Consider the following 20708-nt stretch of genomic DNA (forward strand, 5'->3'; position numbering starts at 1 on the left):
GTAGATCTGATTCAGATGGGTAGGGTTTCTTGCTTTAGCAATGCCCTCAAGGACACACTGAAATTTCATCTTCAGACTGTATTTAAATTTATGCTGACAAACTGCAGCATGGCATTCTGAAAGAACACACACAAAGCAGGATTTTTAAAACTACAAAGGTACATCAAACCTACCACCAATTATGCATTCTCCTAAAGCATGAGTATTTGAATCTATCAGTCAATCAGCCATTTAGTCTTCATTCAGTGGGGTAAATCTTTGGAAGGTTGTCTTACTGCTCTGTAGACAGTCAGCCAGCTTCCCCTGGTTCATTTTTCTTAGGAAGTGCAGAGTGGTCATTAGAAATAAGTCTTTCTGCTGTTTGTTGTCACACCCCAAAAATCTGTCATCCTCACACTCATTGACTTCTGAGTTATCTGGACTCACACTCTTCTGCAGGTTTTTCATTTCATTTTTCCCAAAAGGGATAATATTGTCCTCCAGTTGCTGTAATAGAACGTAAATGAAGAATACAATTAGACTAATGAAGCCACACATCAGATCTATGGTGGCCAGACTGGCGAACCACAGGTTTGCAAAATATAGCATGGGTATGTCTGTGAACTGATCATATTTAAAATATTAGTTTTAACATGGACAAACCCTAAATATGGAGTCCACGTCATACTGATGAGTTCTCCCAGTCCTCAATCCTGTGGATGAACCATAAAATAATTAGCTTATATTATCTCTCATTAAATAGCATAAATAGGAATAAGTTCTTAAAAAAAGTAAACCTTTATCCTTGCTCTGATAAGGGTTTACTTTTCCAGGTCCCACATCTACAGAGTCCAGATTCTACAATGATGTGCCTGCCAACATTATTTAGCACTATAACTTATTACAGTCGCCCTAAACTCAGAACGTCCATGCCCCTTTCAGGGTGAAAACAAGGTGCTATAGCAGCTTTCAAAGAAGCACAATGAACTGTTTAAGAAATTCACTACAAAATATAATTGCTACAGTTAATCATATTTTCTGTGCAGCAGGGAAACAAAAGGACAAGCATTACAATTGTAGATGTCTACCTGCAAAGATCTGCATAGCATCAAATCAATGAATCCGGACCAAGCTTGACATTATGCTGTCCCACCTAATCCTTGAACCACTAGAAATGCCTTATTTTAACACATGTTAATTTGTTATCCTCCTCTATGGGTGCAATAACTGCTCCTGGTTCTACACAGTTTGTCTATCCTTGTATTGTAAGCAGGGAGAAATAGCAAATGATGACCAAACCAGTTCAATTGGTGGAAAGATTATGACAATGTCCTTATATCATCATCTCCCTGAGACATTATGACTCCAAAAAGTTTGAGTTTTAAACTGTGAGGGAAGAAGTATAGATCAAGGAGGCTCATGAGAGACAAATTAGATTTAAAAAAGTTTGTATCTTTAACTAACACGTACACTGTGCTTGAAGCTTCCTGACAGCAGGAAATATGGATTCCTAATATCAGTGTGTGTGTATCTGTGTGTGTGTTAGTTGTGTACATTAGCAAAGCTCTCCTGCCCTGTCACCAGATGTAAGAACCATAACACCACAACCACAAAAAAGACACATCAGAGACATTTTACTGACAACTTACTTCAGCTCATCAGGATCTTGCTTTTTAAACCTATAAATCATGCTTTTTGACTTGTTGCTGTTGAAGGAGACACAGCTGGGTGAAGATCCAGAAGATTGTAGTCTGTGATCAATCCTGAAATGAAAAAGCAATGATAAATGTTAATAAATTACTTTCTGTAAATATTATTTTTTTTTAAATAAAAATAAATAAATAAAAAAAAGTATTGTGTCTAAAATCCCTCTCCAAATTTACCTTCCATCAGCACATTTTTTTAAATAAGACTCCATTGGCTGGTCAGTTTTCATGGACACAGAATTTAGTTTATTTCCAGTTTCAGGTCCAGCAGGTCCAATAGAGTGTGGCATGTGCTGCTGCTGCTGCTCAGGCTTCAATACAAAGGACACACAGAGCAGTGATTGTGAATGATAATCAGGTGCTGAGCTCTGATACAGAGAAGAGTCGTGGATAGTTAGAGATCCAAGTCATACCCAAGCCTAGACCTTCACACAAACATCAAGCTGGGGGGAGAGTCACATTATACCTCTGACTCGATTAAAGCTATCAAGCACTGCAGCAGCTTATTGTCCTCAGCACTGAGAACATGCAGGTGAAAGTTTTCACAGCAGAGTAAAGAAACTGTAAGCACTTTGAGGTGCAGTGTCACAGAGAAGTCAGAGAATACAAATCCCCCCAACGGGGAAGGGCTATACTAAAGCTTTTTTTTTTATTACAACACAATAGAATAGAATAGAAAAGAATAACCCTTTATTGTCATTGAACATATACAACAAAATTGTGGATGCTCCATACAAACTGTGACAGAACGAAATATAAATAGTAAGACAGGAGGAGTAAATAACATTAGACAAGAGGTTGCAAAGTGCTTGGATTCAGTGCAAAGAAAAGAGTTCTATTGTCGCAATATACTTTAAAATTATATCCCAAAACTGTGAATGCTCAGCTACTGACAAACAGTGTCAGCTTAGGGAAGGAAAGGCATGGATGCAGTTTGTGTTTGGTCTTCTTTCATATGTATTAGTAAGAGGTTTTCTTTAAGTGGACAAAATAGGGTGATGAGAATAATTAAAAGAATGATAAAATTGTGATTTATTTATATTTGTGTTGGACAATTTACTCTAAATATACATAACTCTAAAACTTTGGCTTTGTTTTGTTGCTATTCACTGAATCCTCATCCTGACCTATTCTGGTCCTCTGAGTTATAGGTAGGGGAAAATTAGTTGCCAGTTACAAAACACATACAATAAACTAAAACTGACAAGCAGCCAAAATAGTTTTCACAGTGATACAATGGGTTTGCAGTATTTCTGTTTTTTAGACACATTTCTACACAGACAGCAGTAAAGTCTCTGTAGCTCTGTAACGTCTCAAATAACTTCATGTGTCTTGTACAGATCTGTTACATAACATAATGAAACGTCTGTCAATGGAGCTGATAATGTGATTCAGATCTTTTATTATTAAACGTTTTCTTGAGTGATTCAAATATTATGTTACACCCGCAACAATAACACATTCACCCTCAGTTGTATTCCTGAGAACATAATGAAACTGCTAATGTTTAACAGTAGGCTAATACCATTGCAACCGATCAGTGATCTACTTACTGGACTTTCAGACACAAAATCAATCAGTGTGCAGCTCTCTGGTGTCCCGAGCACTTCAGTATACAACAGCTGTCTTGCTCTGTATGTTAAACCTTTATAGGATGAAGCGAAGGAACAGTTCTTCCTCTCTACATGCTTGCATGTTTTTCCACACCTTCGTTACATCACTGTGACCGGTTTGACAGTGACAATTATTCTTCACAAATTTCTTTGATGAAAGAAAAAGCCATCGGTAGAGGACACGTGAAGTCATTTTTGGACGAATTCCAGCCCGTAGCTGATGTGTCGAATAAACAGAAGTTCTGACTCCGTTACTTGAACATAAGTTACTTGATTATAAGTAACTTGAACATAACTTACTAGTGTAAGTAACCGAACCACTGCTGTTGTCAACGAGCAAAGCATTCAAATCTGCACCCATTACCTTCAAATTGAGGTTTCTCACGGAGAACATCATCTGCTCCGCTGTCATTCTCACAATGAAACTGAAACTCACATAAAACAGTGAGGCGTTTGAGGAATGTCAGAAAAGGCCAGTCGCTCTTTAAAAGATAAAAGACAAATTTACAGGTTTACAGAAACTGTTTCCACTTTCTCAGAAATGCAGCAACTGGTTATTTCTTGAAGTCTGACAGTATTATTCAATGCATTTCTATACTCAGTATTTCTAATATAAATATCACTATGAAAGCAGTCTGGCGTCATGTGTAACGTTACAGGATATATTAGTATTCTTTGAGCTGCAGCCTTAATAAAGAAATTGATCAAGTTTCTATATAAAAATTAAGTTGCTTCCCACATGGACATAAAAGTGGTTTATTGTTTTTCTGTTTGGCATTTCTATATTTTATCATGTCCGCTAAATCATTTTGCCCTGTATCTGTTTGCTTTTAGAGTTTATCTGCTTTATGTTTGTGCTAATTATTTTTACGGTGTACATTCATTTTGACTGCCAGGCTGTGAGCATTGTGTGACGTGCTGAGTGCAGAAAATACCAATCAGCCAATCTGATAAGACCATCCATCCATCTCTCTTCAGTATGACTGAAATCATAGTTTTATTATTGATTAATGTTGTTGCTAAAGTATGTAAATGCAGTAAATGTCAGTACAGCTGAAGCACACAAGTGAGGTCAGTCTGACGGGCTCTTCACAGTCAACTCAACACTTAGTTATTAATTTCTACTCTGCGACCAAAATACAAACTTACAGTGTTGGTCTTGAAATCTTTGCCTCTTTCACTCGTGTAATGTATTTTTTTCTCCTTCTATGATATTATTTTTGTCTTTAATTTAATTCTCATTTATTTAAACTTGAAGTTTTATTTAATTGTAAATGGAAAACTGGTAAAGGGACATAATCTATGAGGATCACTGCCCTCCAATGGACACAATGAGTAACTATTCTATCTTGTTAATGTTTATGTCAGAAAGATATAATTCTGATAATCAGATAATGAAAAAAACAGTGCAGTGCTAATAAAGACAAGTAATGCTCACCATTTTATTCAAAATCTACACAGAGAAATGTGATTTTAAACTGTATTTAAAATCACTTAAAACTATATTTAAACTGTATTCAACTGTTTTAATTCTCCTTGAGAACTTGACTGCAGTGAACGATTAATGACGTATGTAAATCTGTTTTTAAGAACAGTTGTGCTGACAATAGATGGTGTTTCAATACCTGATCAAGAGTTGTTTTCTTTTCTTTAATACATAATCAACTGAGATACTTATATCTACCACATGCATAGTATATCCTTTGTAAAGTACCATATTAAACAATATACTTATCTTACATTAGTGTAATTGTAGTGTGAATTTCACTTAGTGTTTAAAGCTTACTTTTCAGTTTTTATCCAAATATTAGTACAAAACAGTTCTGTACGTGAAAGTTACAAAAATGCATCTTTCATCAATGAGTCCGTGTATCTGCAGTTACACAGCTTCTCTAACAGAAGGAGATACTTCTACCTGCACAGAACACAGACGCACTGAGGAACCACATGAATGGTGCCAGACTCCAAAGCCAGGATAAAGAGGTTCAGTGAATGTGGTGTTGAAGGTGTGGAGGTGGATCAGAGAGTCACTGGAGACATTGTAGAAGGACAGAGTGCCAGCAGGACAGTCGACATACACTGCTACTCGCTTAGGACCACAAGAAGGGGACGAAGAGGATGAGGGGTGAATGACTGATATTCTCTGATTGTGATACACAGTGTAGCCGCGGGCATTGGAGCAGTCCAGACTCCAGGACTGAGGATTCTCTCCAAATCTGCAGTTTTTACGTTCTCCTTTTCTTCCTATTCCTCTGTAACTTACTGATATGTCAACCTCACCTGTCCACTCCACCTCCCAGTACCTCCGACCATGTAAAACATCTTTACACAGCAGCTGACACCAGTCAACAAATCTGTCAGCATGATCAGGATATATGAAGTTATTTCTCGTATGTGTCACCTTCATGTTATTCATAGACAGTCTGAGATTTTTGTTTATTGTATTTGTGTTGACTGTAAGTTTAGAGAGATCTGTCAAGAAAAGAGACACAATGCAGCGGCAGTTAATCTACCGGCTGTTCCTTTAACACTTCACAATATCAGTGATAATCTTAAGAGAATGACACCAAAATATAAAGACAGCTTAATATTTACTGTTTTATTTTTATGAATTAAAAAAACAAAACGCTTACACTTCTTCAATCCTGGTTTCAACCACTCTGCTCCAGCAGGTTCCACCCTGAAATGACAAGTATCAGCACCATATCTTTCAACATGCAAAAACAGAAATTACATCTAGTGTATCAACACCCATTGTGCTCAGTCATTAACAATAATGTCATCTCATCAACCTTAGGTTTTCCAGTTTCCAGCGTTGATCCTTTACTCCAGTCTGAAGCTCTACTCCTGCATCGTCTGGATGATTGTAACTCAAGTCCAGCACTTTCAGATGAGAGGGGTTGGAGTTCAGAGCTGAGACCAGAGAAGCACAGCCATCCTTTGTGATCAAGCAGCCCGAAAGCCTGGAGGCACACAAAATGAGGCTGGATAAGCTACTAAAGCAATAATACGCTGAGGTACTGTTATCTATCATTTAATTAAGCTGATTATTATCATCACATTTTGTTTCTTTAATTATAATCCAGACCATTAACTTCAACCAATAATCAGGTGTCCCAATAGAAAACGTAATAAAAATAAATATTATAATATAACAATGTAAGCAGAGAAACAGTCATCTTAATTCACAGTGTAAATACTGATTGCAGAGGCTAATCTTAACCTGAGAGTTTCCAGTTTGCAGTGTTGACTTTCCAGTCCAGTGGACAGTGCCTTCACTCCTGTATCCTTCAGGTTGTTGTTATTCAGGTCCAGCTCTCTCAGACTCGATGACTGGCAGGAGAGAGCTGGAGAAAGAGCTTCACAGCTTTTCTCTGACAGGTTGCAGACACCCAGTCTAAAAAGACAACAATGAATAGGACATAATGATTGGTTTGAATAAACAAATAATCTAATAATGAGCATAAAATCTTATCAACTACAGTGGTATGCAAAAGTTTGGGCACTCCTGATAATTTTCATGTTTTTCCTTCATAAATCATTGGTTGTTTGGATCAGCAATAGTGTGCAATAGTTACTTAAACTAAATTAGGCAGGTGCATAAATTTGGGTACCCCAACAGAAAAATTACACCAATATTTAGTAGATCCTCCTTTTGCAGAAATAATGCCTCCAAACACTTCTTATAGCTTCCAATGAGAGTCTGGATTCTGGTTGAAGGTATTTTGGACCTTTCGTCTTTACAAAACATCTCCAATTCAGTCAGGTTTGATGGTTTCCGAACATGGACAGCCCGCTTTAAGTCACATCATAGATTTTCAATAATATTCAGGTCTGGGGACTAAAATGGCCATTCCAGAACATTGTACTTGTTCCTCTGCATGAATGCCTTAGTAGATTTTGAGCAGTGTTTAGGGTCATGGTCTGGCGCAACATATTAGAAAACAAAATTGGCTTTTAAGTTATCTTACTGACAAATCATACATTTTTATACAGATACTTTAAAAGTCTCAGATTATTTGCAAATAATAGTCTCAGATTATTTACAAACTCTACTGTACAATACATTTTTTCCCATAATTTTCTATGAGCGTCATAGTGATGTACAAATACAGGTAGACGTTTTGTTGAAATCACATCCAAGACAATTTGCACAGGATTAAATTAGGTAAGGGTAAAGCACAGTAAGCTAAACTTTTCAGGGGACAGCACTAGTTCAGAATTCACACCTTGTGATTTAAAAGGCACTGAGAGAATTTTTAGATAATGTCTTGTATAAATAACTGGATTAAGAAAACCATGTACCCATAAATTGAATAAATATATTTGATTTATGCAAGCATGTATACTGTGGTTAAGTGTTCTATATGCAATTAGCAATCATGAAGTAACTCAAATGGCTCCAGATGGCCAAATATAAAAATGTTGGTACTTGTATCTGCTTTTAAAGGATCGATAAAGTTCTCTGCTGTGCTGTTTTACTCCCACAGCTATTCCTCAAAGTCACAACATTCAATTTAATTCAGTTTTATTTATACAGCATCATATCACAACAACAGTGGTCTCAAGTCACTTTATATTGTAAGGCATCCCCCCTTCAATAAATCTGTGGCAATGTCGGACTCTCTGGTCCCCTCCCCAATCAGACCAGGAGGGACATGTTTAGCCGTATGTTCTCCTTAAATTGCTGGCTGTCTGAGTGGTGTCCAAGAAACGATATGGGCTTCATAGATAATTGGCAGACCTTCTGGAGGAAACCTGGTCTTGTTAGGAGAGACGGCATTCATCCCACTTTGGATGGAGCAGCTCTCATTTCTAGAAATATGGACAAATTTATTAAACACCCCCCCCCCCCCCCCCCCCAAAATATGACTATCCAGAGTTGGGACCAGGAAGCAGAGTTGCAGTCTTACACGCCTCTCTGCAGCTTCTCTCCTTCTGTTGCCCCCCAAAAAACCCATCTCCATAGAGACTGTGTCAGCTCCCAAACAGACGAAAAACAAACTAAAAACCAGCAATAAACAACTTAAACATAACAAAAATCACAAAGAAAGAACAATACAGTATCCACATCTGAACCAAAGAGTAAAACAGTGAAATGTGGATTATTAAATACTAGGTCTCTCTCCTCCAAGTCTCTGTTAGTACATGACTTAATAATTGATCAGCAAATTGATTTACTCTGCCTTACAGAAACCTGGTTGCAGCAGTATGATTATGTTTGTTTAAATGAATCAACACCCCCGAGTCATTCTAACTACCAGAAATCTCGAAGCACAGGCAGAGGGGGCAGTGTGGCAGCAATTTTTCACACCAGCCTATCAATCAACGAAAGACTAAGACAGACTTTTAATTCATTTGAAAGCCTGATGCTTAGCCTTGTCCACCCCAGCTGTAAAACTCAGAAACCAGTCTTACTTGTGATCATCTATCGTCCACCTGGACCTTACAGAGTTTCTGTCTGATTTCTCAGACTTTTTATGTGATTTAGTGCTCAGCTCAGATAAAATAATTATTGTGGGTGATTTTAACAATCATGTAGATGCTAAAAATGACAGCCTCAACATGGCATTTAATCTGTTATTAGACTCAATTGGTTTCTCTCAAAATGTAAAAGAACCCATCCAGAACTTTAATCACACTCTAGATCTTGTTTTAACATATGGCATAGAAACTGAACATTTAACAGTGTTTCCTGAAAACCCTCTCCTGTCTGATCATTTCCTGATAACATTTACATTTACAATAATTGATTACACAGCAGTGGAGAGTAGACTTTATCAGAGTAGATGTCTTTCTGAAAACGCTGTAACTAAGTTTAAAAATATAATCCACCCACTGTTATCATCTTCAATGCCCTGTACCAACACAGAGCAGAGCAGCTATCTGAACGCTACCCCAACAGAGGTCGATTATCTTGTTAATAATTTTACCACCTCACTACGTACGACTCTGGATACTGTAGCTCCGGTGAAAACTAAGGCCTCAAATCAGAAGTACCTGACTCTGTGGTATAGTTCCCAAACACGTAGCATAAAGCAGATAACTCGTAAACTGGAGAGGAAATGGCGTGTCACAAATTTAGAAGATCATCATTTAGCCTGGAGAAATAGTTTGTTGCTTTATAAGAAAGCCCTCCGCAAAGCCAGAACATCTTACTATTCATCACTGATTGAAGAAAATAAGAACAACCCTAGGTTTCTCTTCAGCACTGTAGCCAGGCTGACAAAAAGTCAGAGCTCTTTTGAGCCAACCATCCCTTTAACGTTAACTAGTAATGACTTCATGAACTTCTTCACAAATAAAATTTTTATCATTAGAGAACAAATTACCAATAATCATCCCACAGATGTAATATTATCTACAGCTACTCTTAGTACCATTGATGTTAAGTTAGACTCTTTTTCTCCAATTGATCTTTCTGAGTTAACTTCAATAATTACTTCCTCCAAACCATCAACGTGTCTTTTAGACACCATTCCTACAAAACTGCTCAAAGAAGTCCTGCCATTAATTAATTCTTCAATCCTAAATATGATCAACTCATCTCTAATAATCGGCTATGTACCACAGGCATTCAAGCTGGCAGTAGTTAAACCCTTACTTAAAAAACCATGTCTAGACCCAGCAGTCTTAGCTAATTATAGGCCAATCTCCAACCTTCCTTTCATATCAAAAATCCTTGAAAGAGTAGTTGTCAAACAGCTAACAGATCATCTGCAGAGGAATGGCTTATTTGAAGAGTTTCAGTCAGGTTTCAGAGCTCATCACAGCACAGAAACAGCTTTAGTGAAGGTTACAAATGATCTTCTTATGGCCTCTGACAGTGGACTCATCTGTCTGCTTGTCCTGCTAGACCTCAGCGCAGCGTTCGATACTGTTGACCATAATATTCTATTAGCAGGATTAGAGCACGCTGTAGGTATTTCAGGTACTGCGCTGCAGTGGTTTGTATCATATCTATCTAATAGACTCCAATTTGTGCATGTAAATGGAGATTCCTCTTCACACACTAAGGTCAGTTATGGTGTCCCACAGGGTTCAGTGCTAGGACCAATTCTGTTTACATTATACATGCTTCCCTTAGGCAGTATCATTAGAAGTCATAGCATACATTTTCACTGCTATGCTGATGACACCCAGCTCTATCTGTCCATGAAGTCAGATAACACACACCAATTAGTTAAACTGCAGGAATGTCTTAAAGACATAAAGACCTGGATGGCCGCTAACTTTCTGCTTCTTAATTCAGATAAAACTGAGGTTATTTTACTTGGCCCTGAAAATCTTAGAAATGTGATATCTAACCAGATTCTTACTCTGGATGGCATTACCTTGGCCTCCAGTAACGCTGTAAGGAACCTTGGAGTCATTTTTGACCAAGACATGTCCTTCAATACCCATATTAAACAAATATGCAAGACTGCTTTCTTCCATTTCCACAACATCTCATAAATTAGAAATATCCTGTCTCAGGGTGATGCTGAAAAACTAGTTCATGCATTTATTACTTCTAGGCTGGACTACTGCAATTCATTATTATCAGGATGTCCTAAAAACTCACTGAAAAGCCTTCAGTTAATCCAAAATGCTGCAGCAAGAGTACTGACAGGGACTAGAAAGAGAGAGCAGATTTCTCATGTATTGGCTTCCCTTCATTGGCTTCCTGTTAAATCTAGAATTGAATTCAAAATCCTGCTCCTCACATACAAGGTCTTAAATAATCAGGTCCCATCTTTTCTTAATGACCTTTTAGTACCTTTTAGTACTATTAGAGCACTTTGCTCTCACACTGCAGGCTTATTTGTTGTTCCTAGAGTATTTAAAAGTAGAATGGGAGGGAGAGCCTTCAGTTTTCAGGCCCCTCTTCTGTGGAACCAGCTTCCAATTTGGATTCGGGAGACATACACTATCTCTACTTTTAAGATTAGGCTTAAAACTTTCCTTTTTGCTAAAGCATATAGTTAGGGCTGGATCAGGTGACCCTGAATCCTCCCTTAGTTATGCTGTAATAGACGTAGGCTGCTGGGGGATTCCCATGATGCACTGAGTTTTCCTTTCCAGTCACCTTTCTCACTCACTATGTGTTAATAGACCTCTTGGCATTGAATCATATCTGTTATTAATCTCTGGCTCTCTTCCACAGCATGTCTTTCATCCTGTCTTCCTTCTCTCACCCCAACCGGTGGCAGCAGATGGCCCCGCCCCTCCCTGAGCCTGGTTCTGCCAGAGGTTTCTTCCTGTTAAAAGGGAGTTTTTCCTTCCCACTGTCGCCAGAGTGCTTGCTCATAGAGGGTCATATGATTGTTGGGTTTTTCCTCTGTATCTACTGTATAATATAAAGTGCCTTGAGGTGACTGCTGTTGTGATTTGGCACTATATAAATAAAATTGAATTGAATTGAATATGAAAAGAGCAGAGTGTTTTGCACACACTGAAAATCCTCAAAAAGGAAACAAAGATACCAAAAAGAGAAAAATTAAAATAATCATAAGAACTGACCTCAGAATTTCTAATTTTCGTAATGAATGTTCTAGTCCATCTGACAACAGTTCCACTCCTGAGTCTCCTGGATTATTGTAGCTCAAGTCCAGTTCTTTCAAGTGGGTATGGTTAGAGTTGAGAGCTGAGACAAGATACCTACAGCCATCCTCTGTAATCTGACAGCCTGACAGTCTGCCGAACCAGAAAACAACACAAGTCCAATTTATTTTCATTTTTTATTTTCAGTATCGCGAGTTGAAAAATTTGTAATGGTGCTTAGTTAGGGATGAAAGAGGGAGGACACATGACACTCATTGTGATTCCATAACCTGTTTTTTCACAGGTTAAAGATTGTTAAATGTCTGATCTGACCATATCAGTTATTTATATTATTTATCCATACCTTAGAGTTTCCAGTTTACAGTGTGGGCTCCCCAGTTCAACAGAAAGTTCTTTCACCCCAGAATCCTGCAGGGTGTTGTTGCTCAGGTCTAGCTCAAGCAGACTAGAGACTGGGTTACTGAGAACTGAAGTCAGAGCTTCACAGCTTGTCTTTGAGAGGTTACAGTCAGTCAGTCTAAAAACAGAATGTGAAAAAAAACAGAACAGATTTTTAAATACTGAAACAAAAGAAATCCTGCTTTCCTGTTTTCAATAAATGTGTACCTGTCTGTGTACTTACATGGCTTTTTTGGAGGCTTTGATCACTGGCAGCAGCCTCAGAAGAGCCTCCTCCGAAGCAGAGTATTTCTTCAGGACAAACTCATCCAGATCATTTTCTGATGACAGTAAGATGAAGACCAGAGCTGACCACTGGGCAGTAGACAGTTTATCCACAGAGAGGGTTCTTGAACTCAGGGACTGTTGGATCTCCTCCACTAGAGAACGGTCGTTCAGTTCATTCAGACAGTGGAACAGATTGATGCTTTTTTCTGCAGACAGATTCTCACTTATCTTCATCTTAATGTACTGGACTGTTTTTTGATTGGTTTCTGAACTGCTTTCTGTCTGTGTCTGCAGGCCTTTTATAAGGTCCTGATTTGACTGCAATGAAAGACCCAGGAGGAAGCGGAGGAACAAGTCCAGGTGTCCATTTGGACTCTGCAAAGCATTGTCCACAGCACGTTGGTAGAAGTCTGTTTTTACAATCTTATTTTTAGGTGTTTCAGATGTCTGAGATGCTGTTTGTTCCTCTGGTAGCACACTGACTCCAGAGTTGATGAAGGTCAGGTGGACATGAAGAGCAGCCAGAAACTCCTGAACACTCAGATGGATGAAGCAGAACACTGTGTCCTGATATAGCCCCCTTTCCTCTTTAAAGATCTGTGTGAACACTCCTGAGTACACTGAGGCTGCTCTAATATCAATGCCACACTCTTTCAGGTCTGATTTATAAAAGATCAGGTTTCCTTTCTCTAGCTGGTCAAAAGCCAGTTTTCCCAGTGATTCAATCATCTTCTTGCTTTCTGGACCCCAGTGACAATCTGTCTCAGCACCACCATCATACTTAATCTTCCTTACTTTGGACTGAACCACCAGGAAATAGATGTACATCTCAGTCAGAGTCTTAGGTAATATTCCTCCCTCTCTGGTTTTCAACATATCCTCCAGAACAGTAGCAGTGATCCAGCAGAAGACTGGGATATGGCACATGATGTGGAGGCTTCGTGATGATTTGATGTGGGAGATGATCCTGCTGGCCTGTTCCTCATCTCTGAATCTCTTCCTGAAGTACTCCTCCTTCTGTTCATCGGTGAACCCTCTGACTTCTGTCACCATGTGAACAAACTCAGGAGGAATCTGACTGGCTGCTGCAGGCCGTGTGGTTATCCAGACACGAGCGGAGGGAAGCAGTTTCCCCCTGATGAGGTTTGTAAGCAGCACACCCACTGAGGCGGACTGTGTAATATCAGTTAGAGTTTCATTGCGGTGGAAGTCCAGAGGGAGTCGACACTCATCCAGACCATCCAAGATGAACACAACCTGGAAGTGTTCAAACCAGCAAATTCCTGCTTTTTTGGTTTCAGTAAAGAAGTGATGAACAAGTCCCACCAAGCTGAACTTTTTCTCTTTCAACACATTCAGCTCTCTGAATGTAAATGGAAATGTAAACTGGATGTCCTGGTTAGCTTGTTCTTCAGCCCAGTCTAGCGTAAACTTTTGAATTAAGACTGTTTTCCCAATGCCGGCCACTCCTTTTGTCAGCACTGTTCTGATTGGTTCATCTCTTCCAGGTGACTTTTTAAAGATGTCTTCTCGTCTGATTGTTGTTTCTGTTCTGTCTGGCTTCCTGGATGCTGTTGCGAGCTGTCTGACCTCATGTTCATTATTGACTTCTGCAGTCCCTCCCTCTGTGATGTAGAGCTCAGTGTAGATCTGATTGAGAAGGGTTTGGTTTCCTGCTTTAGCGATCCCCTCAAACACACACTGGGACTTCTCCTTCAGATTACTTTTAAGTTTACGTTGACATTGTGGAGCAAAAAGTTCTAAATGGACAGAAATTGCATCAGTGAGCAAAAATCTACCAAATAAAAGCACAAACAAAGTTTACAGTAGTAACAGTACTGTATATGCCTTGTGAAAAGTAGGTGCTGTTCTTTTCCCATCTTGGGATAATAATGGCAGAAGAATTCAGAAGGTAGCAGAAATATAATGAAGTACAACAGAATATGCTGTTATGGTTCTTCTCTTGTTATCAATAAAAGAGTAAATGAACCAGTAATTTAAGAATTAAAGTAAAAAAACAAATTTGAAAAAAACAAACAAAAACAGGGCAGTATAATTTCATGTTCGTTTAGTGTTATTGGATACTCTTAGAAGAGATTCTCATTTAATCTAAAATGTTCAGTTCCTATTTTGGGAACGAGAGTGTAACCTAGGTTATTTTCACATTTTTCCATAGCAACTGTGATTCAAGTCCAATGTGGTGGATAACTCTTGAGCAACCTCTGCATGGTGTCATGTGACAAAACTCCTTAAAAAAAGATACTGAAATTTTTATTGATCCTTGCAGGCAGCACAATTTATAAGTGCAAGTAAATAAAGGGCATTTCATATCCTTCTTTTTGAATGTGTTACTGTAACCAATTATAGGCCACCTAATTTAAAGTCTGAATCTACTAAAACAAGGTACCAGCAGCAGCAGCAGCAGCACAATAGTAGTGACACGTAAGCATAAATGTAGCTCAGGTAGTTTTTTCACTGGAAATTTCAGTATAAAATAACTGTTAAATACTTTATTTTAACAACACCTAAAGTAACTAAAACTTGTAACTATTTAGGAACTGCACAATAATATCACATTATAAAACATATTTTATATAACAAGAAAGAGAAACTGTCAAAATGTTAACAGAAGGAAAGGGAGAGAGAGCCTGAGGCCGAGGACGACCATTGCAGGGACAACCGCGACCCCCACTCAGAGAAGAGCAGAGGAGCGCCCCGCAGGCTCCACCGGAGCAGTCTGAGCTCCAGGCACACAGACCCGAGACCCAAGTGCCCCCCACCCCCCAGCAGGGGCCCAACAGTGCCAGGGGGCCCAGGTCCCGCCAAGCAGTTAAATTCTATTTATACAGTGCAAAACACAACAGCAGTCACCTCAAGGCGCTTTATATTTTTATACCAGGGGTGGGCAAATCCAGGCCTCGAGGGCCAGTGTCCTGCAGGTTTGAGATATCACCCTGGTTCAACCCACCTGAAGGATTAGTTCATTACTAGGCCTCTGGAGAACTACAAGACATGTTGAAGAGGTAATTTAGCCATTTGATTCAGCTGTGTTGGATCAAGGACACATCTAAAACCTGCAGGACACCGGCCCTTGAGACCTGGAGTTGCCCACCCCTGTTTTATACTGTAAGGTAAAGACCCTACAATAATACAGAGAAAACTCCAACAATCAAACGGCCCCCTTGAGCAACAACTTGGTGACTGTAGGAAGGAAAAGCTCACTTTTAACAGGACGTAAACTAAAAACTAAAACCAGGTTCAGAGAGGGGCAGCCATAGTTAGTGAAAAAACTAAGACCACTCAGTGCATAGGATGTCTCTGAATGGTCTGGATATGGACCACCAGTGACACTGACCCCAGCCAAATCCAAAACCAGTGAAAAAAAAACACTGGGGAGAGGAGAGAAAAATGTCAGTTCCTCCACCTTTTGGGTGTTGCGTCATTGTTCCCCTTCTAGTACACGTGTTGTTATTTCTTAAACATCAAAGCAGTTGAAACAATCCCCAGAAGTTGAATTAACCTGTTCCTTTGTTATTTTTTGGGCAGCGTTGTTTCTTTGGTACTATATTGCTATTAGATGCTGACAGACAGCGCTTGCTTGCAGACATGCCTGGGTTTGTCTCATGCACTAGGGAACTTAAATTGCATTGCTGTAGAAATTATATCATTATGTGACCCTTATATCACATACTAATTTATATTTATATTACCATAGACAATATGATATTGCTCAGGCCTATTTGAGAATTTCTACACTCACAGAAATCAGTTATTAGGTTATTTTGGGGGGGGGGGGGGTTAGGACCAAAACTGCTAATGTGATCAGTGCTAATGTGCTAAGTGAGGAATTTTCTGATTAAAAGGCAGAATCGGTATATGGTTCAGGAACTGAATTTTCAAATAATTGCACCCAAACAGATCAAATATAGTACAATCTGCAATTCCTGTCAACTTTTAGCATGCTAGATGTCAGCTTTTCAAGAACTGCTCATTCATGAAAACACAGATAAGTGACTGCAATGATCTGTCACATTTACTGATCAGGCTCATTTTACTTACTGTTCTGCAGACAGTCGGCCATGTCGTTCCGTTTCATTTTCCTCAGGAAATGCAGGGCAAGCTTCACCAATGCCTCTCTGTTCCTGTGTTCTTCACCCTCCCCCCCCAGCAGTGTCTCTTCCTCCATCTGACTCTCTGAGTTATCTGGAAACAAAATCTTCTGGATCTTCTTCAGCTCATTTTTCACAAAAGTGATAATGTTGTCCTCCAGCAGCTTGAACAGGATATATCAATTAATGAAACCAGATTTAAATCATCACAATGACCATCAGACACAAGTGCAGCATGGAGATGACTGGGAACAAAACACATGTAAAAGAAGTTGTTGTACACACCATAAAGACTGAGTCCGGATGTGATTGATGCTGCTGGGCAGACTGATCACTTGGAGCCTCTGTACTTTCCTCGTCAAATCTGGAAGAATTGTGAAAAATTAGCTCCCATCACATCTGTTCACACAAAAACAACCACAAGGCAAAGGTCCATCTGGTAACATTTGGTCTCAAACAGTGAACGTGAGTGACTGTGAGCAGTGAGTGATGCTGAAGCTTTTAAGAATTAACAGGTTTCTGTTGCTTTCAGCATCCTCAGCTGGGTCTAGTCCTAGCAGCTTGCACTAACTCCCCCTCCTTCACTGTAAACTTCTGAAGCTCTCTGAAGCAAGTCATCTATAACCTCCTACTGCCCCTCTTTAGGTTCTCCGACTGGTTATACTGGAAACTTCAACGTTTCACTAAGATGAGCGCCAGTATTCAGTTTTCACTATCATCCTGAAGTACTTACGCTTCGTTAACAGAGTCGAGTTCATCGCTGGAGTTATAAAGAATTGATTCATCGCACGTTGTGGGTGCTGATGAATCAGGTTCAGAAGATGCTGGTATCTGTTGTAACCTGAATAACAGCAGATAAGGTTAACTGAAGAAGAAAAGATGCCCCTTGGCTGCAGTAAGTGACAGATGTTATTGTAAACAGCTGATGTCTGGCTTGGTGGACAGATGTGCTACCACTACATCTCTATGTTCAGGTTTCTTTTAGTCACAACATTCTCAACCACATGCTTCGTCTCCTTGCTGCTCTGCAGAGACAAACACAATGAATAATTAGTAAGATGTAATGCAACGACTTACTGTTTCACAAATAATCTTTGTAATAAATTCACGACCACATCCATGATCCAGTTCTTTATGAAGGATAACCAGCTGCATATGGACAAGAAAACACATAATTACAATGAACAGCATGAAGTTCATTAACTCGTGGTTAAAATATTTTATTTGCTAAAGTCCAGTTAAATATTTCTGGTAGCTTTCCATCCTTACCCTTCATTAGCAGGCAGGTTCTGACAGTTCTCTGTATCTCGGCTGAAATCAATATATCGCTCATTTGAGCTGCTGCTCATCGTGGACACACAGACGGGTTTAGGTTTAGGAGATTTTTTTCTCCTATGTTTCCTGATAAAATATCGGTAAATGTATCAAAGGTCACACATTCAGCTTAACTGTAAAACATTTTAATAGAGAATAAATTGTTAAGTTTTAATGCTGACAACAACTCACTTTGTGTCCTGTGATCCTTGTTTGAAGTCAATGTGTCGCTCATTGGACTGGTCGCTCATCATTGACACACAGCTGGATCCGGGGTTAGAAGCATCGGGAATCTGATGACCCCTGATACAACAATAGGAAATGTATCATAGGTCACAAATTCAGCTTAACTGTTACAGATTAAAATAATATAATAAATAAATACAGTGGTTTGAAAAGTATTTGCCTCCTTTTCTTTGTAAAATCTACATGTTTCTGGCACACACTTGACTGCAGTCTACGCTGCCAAGGGTGGCACAACCAGTTATTAGGTTTAGGAGAAAGTATTTTTTCCACAAAGGGCAGTTAGATTTGATAGATTTTTGGCCTTAATAAATTTAAATGAAAAACTGTATTTTGTATCTTCTCAGTTTGTTTTTGTCTAATATTAAGATTTGTGTGGCACTGGTAAATATGCAAAAAAAGGGGCAAACAATTTTTAGCATATATGTTACATGTCTGACAACAACTCACCTTGTTTCCACTGGTCCTTGTTTGAAATCAATATATCGCTCATTTGAGCTGCTGCTCATCGTGGACACACAGACGAGTTCAGGTTTAGGAGATTGTTTTCGCTGACGTATCCTGATAAAATATTGATAAATGTTTCAAAGGTCACATATTCAGCGTAACTGTTAAGTTTTAATGCTGACAAAAACTCACTTTGTTTCCTCTGCTCCTTGTTTGAAATCAATATATCGCTCATTTGACTGGTCGCTCATCACGGACATACAGCTGGGTTCAGGTTCACGGTGGGCTGTGTGGGGTCTGTGCTGCTTCTCTGGGCTTCACACACACAGTTTTACATGTGAATAAAAATGATGGTGCAGTGATTTAAATGCAGAGCTGTAGCATGCAGAAGAGTCCCTGGCGGTAAAGAAAGTCATCTGACCTCTGAGCTTTGGTGATCTCGTCTCCACACAGAGTGGCTTTAGAGGGAGGAGGAAGCTCCACTTTGTTCTCACACAGCGACATCACAGAGAAGCACAGAAACCTGCAGGAAAAAAAAAAGATTTCTCCTCATTCTGAGTGTCACAAACTCACAGCTCTGAGTGAAGCAAATAAGAGTCAGAGCCCAGCAGTGAACCTCATGCCTTACTCACCTCTACACGGAGACAATCGTCTGCAGATTCACAAATTCATAAAATGAAAGTAAATAATAACCAGGAAGCGATGACGTCACTGCAGGCTTGCTACGACTCTTCTTCTTTTATTCTTTTAAGCATGTAGGAGTAATACTGCCCCCTGCTAAGCTGGAGTGGGCAGGATAGGCAAGATTTTTAAATGGGCCAAGAAATTCATCCACAAAAACATTTTTTTAAAAAAAGAGCTACTTTACTGTGCTTCATGTCACTCCATCAAAGTTTGTTCATAACTTTAAAAATGAAACTTTTTGCCTACAGTTTATACCGAGTGCCTCAGTTTGACCAAACACTTCACAGTGTAGAAATGTTTTCCTTTTGTTCCACGTGCTACTATTCTTCTCAGTGTCCACAGCAAACTCCGTGCATTAAACTCCGTGAGACGTGCATTAAAAATGAAGGCAGAAATTACAAAGAGGGAAGGATAAAAAAACCCACAAAATTTTAAATTTTGCAGCCACAATAAGTCAAAGTGTGTCTCATAGTTTCACCGGTTTTATTTGTCAGCCAAGCGAACAAATCGTCTCTTCTCCTTGAACTTTGTGTCTGCCGCCACACTAACACCAACAGCCAAAACATCTAAGTGCTGTATCCTGACAGACCTGAGTCCACATTAAAGGAAAATCTGTTTTTATGTTTTAAATAATATTACAGATTTATTTTCTGTGTCTCTGTGCTGTATCAGTAATAATCTCAGGCTACCAGCCCCTATTAAAATTCTCTTGCTCCCCCCACTGCCCGTCAGCCAGATCAAAGCAAGAATTTAAGAACCCATTATTGCTTAAAGTGAGACAAATATAATAACAGAGTTTCTTTCCTCTTTTTTTTTAACTACATACATGAGCATCTGTGCCACAATCAAAGCAACACTGCATGAATATTACTGGTCAAGTCAAAAACCATAAACTGTGCACAGTATTGTTTATCTGCAAACCAGAAGATTTTCCATAATAATAATTATATAAAAAAAAAATAGTTATACTTGCAGAGTTCTTGCAGTATAACGTTAATGCAGTATTTGCTGGGATATGCAGTATTTACAAAGGTTGATTACAGTTTATTCCACAATGTGGCGATGTACCACCCTAAATGATACCAACACGCAGCTGTTTTCATTATTAGGCGGTGTTTCTTTTTCTTAAGGAGGACCTGCTGTAATACAAACTCTGCTTGAAGTTCCAAAGAAGAACGATTTATATTAACAGTGTTCATTATTAAACTGTTATATGAAAAATGTGTAAATGACTAAAAATAAGCCTTCTTACTATTACAAATTGACAAAAGAGTTTCAATTTAATTGATTCATTTTATATTTTTTATACAGCGCCAAATCACAACAACAGTTGCCTCAAAGCGCTTTATACTGCAAGTTAGTAATACAAAGAAAACTCGACCAATCAGCCTTTGATGACAGCA

At 38.9% G+C, this 20708-nt stretch overlaps 1 protein-coding gene across 1 annotated transcript; it reads right to left on the reverse strand.

Moving 5' to 3' along the window:
* Positions 1-426: 426 nt before the first annotated feature.
* On the reverse strand, positions 427-19891 carry LOC102781876 (uncharacterized). Its single transcript, XM_035910663.2, has 22 exons — positions 19254-19891; positions 19043-19144; positions 18814-18936; positions 18625-18735; positions 18124-18234; positions 17887-18018; positions 17695-17766; positions 17351-17458; positions 16903-16981; positions 16568-16781; positions 12465-14268; positions 12186-12359; positions 11801-11974; positions 6522-6695; positions 6091-6261; positions 5932-5978; positions 5214-5770; positions 3663-3780; positions 1863-1996; positions 1629-1742; positions 643-692; positions 427-486 (listed from the first exon to the last, which is right to left on the reverse strand). Exons 2-19 carry the CDS (start codon positions 19123-19125, stop codon positions 1992-1994), a joined length of 4257 nt encoding a protein of 1418 aa, XP_035766556.2. The 5' UTR covers positions 19126-19144; positions 19254-19891; the 3' UTR covers positions 427-486; positions 643-692; positions 1629-1742; positions 1863-1991.
* Between the last annotated feature and the right edge of the window lie 817 nt (positions 19892-20708).

The sequence above is a fragment of the Neolamprologus brichardi genome, chromosome 2 (genome assembly GCF_056152115.1).
Source record: "Neolamprologus brichardi isolate AB-2024 chromosome 2, ASM5615211v1, whole genome shotgun sequence".
Lineage (NCBI taxonomy): Eukaryota > Metazoa > Chordata > Actinopteri > Cichliformes > Cichlidae > Neolamprologus > Neolamprologus brichardi.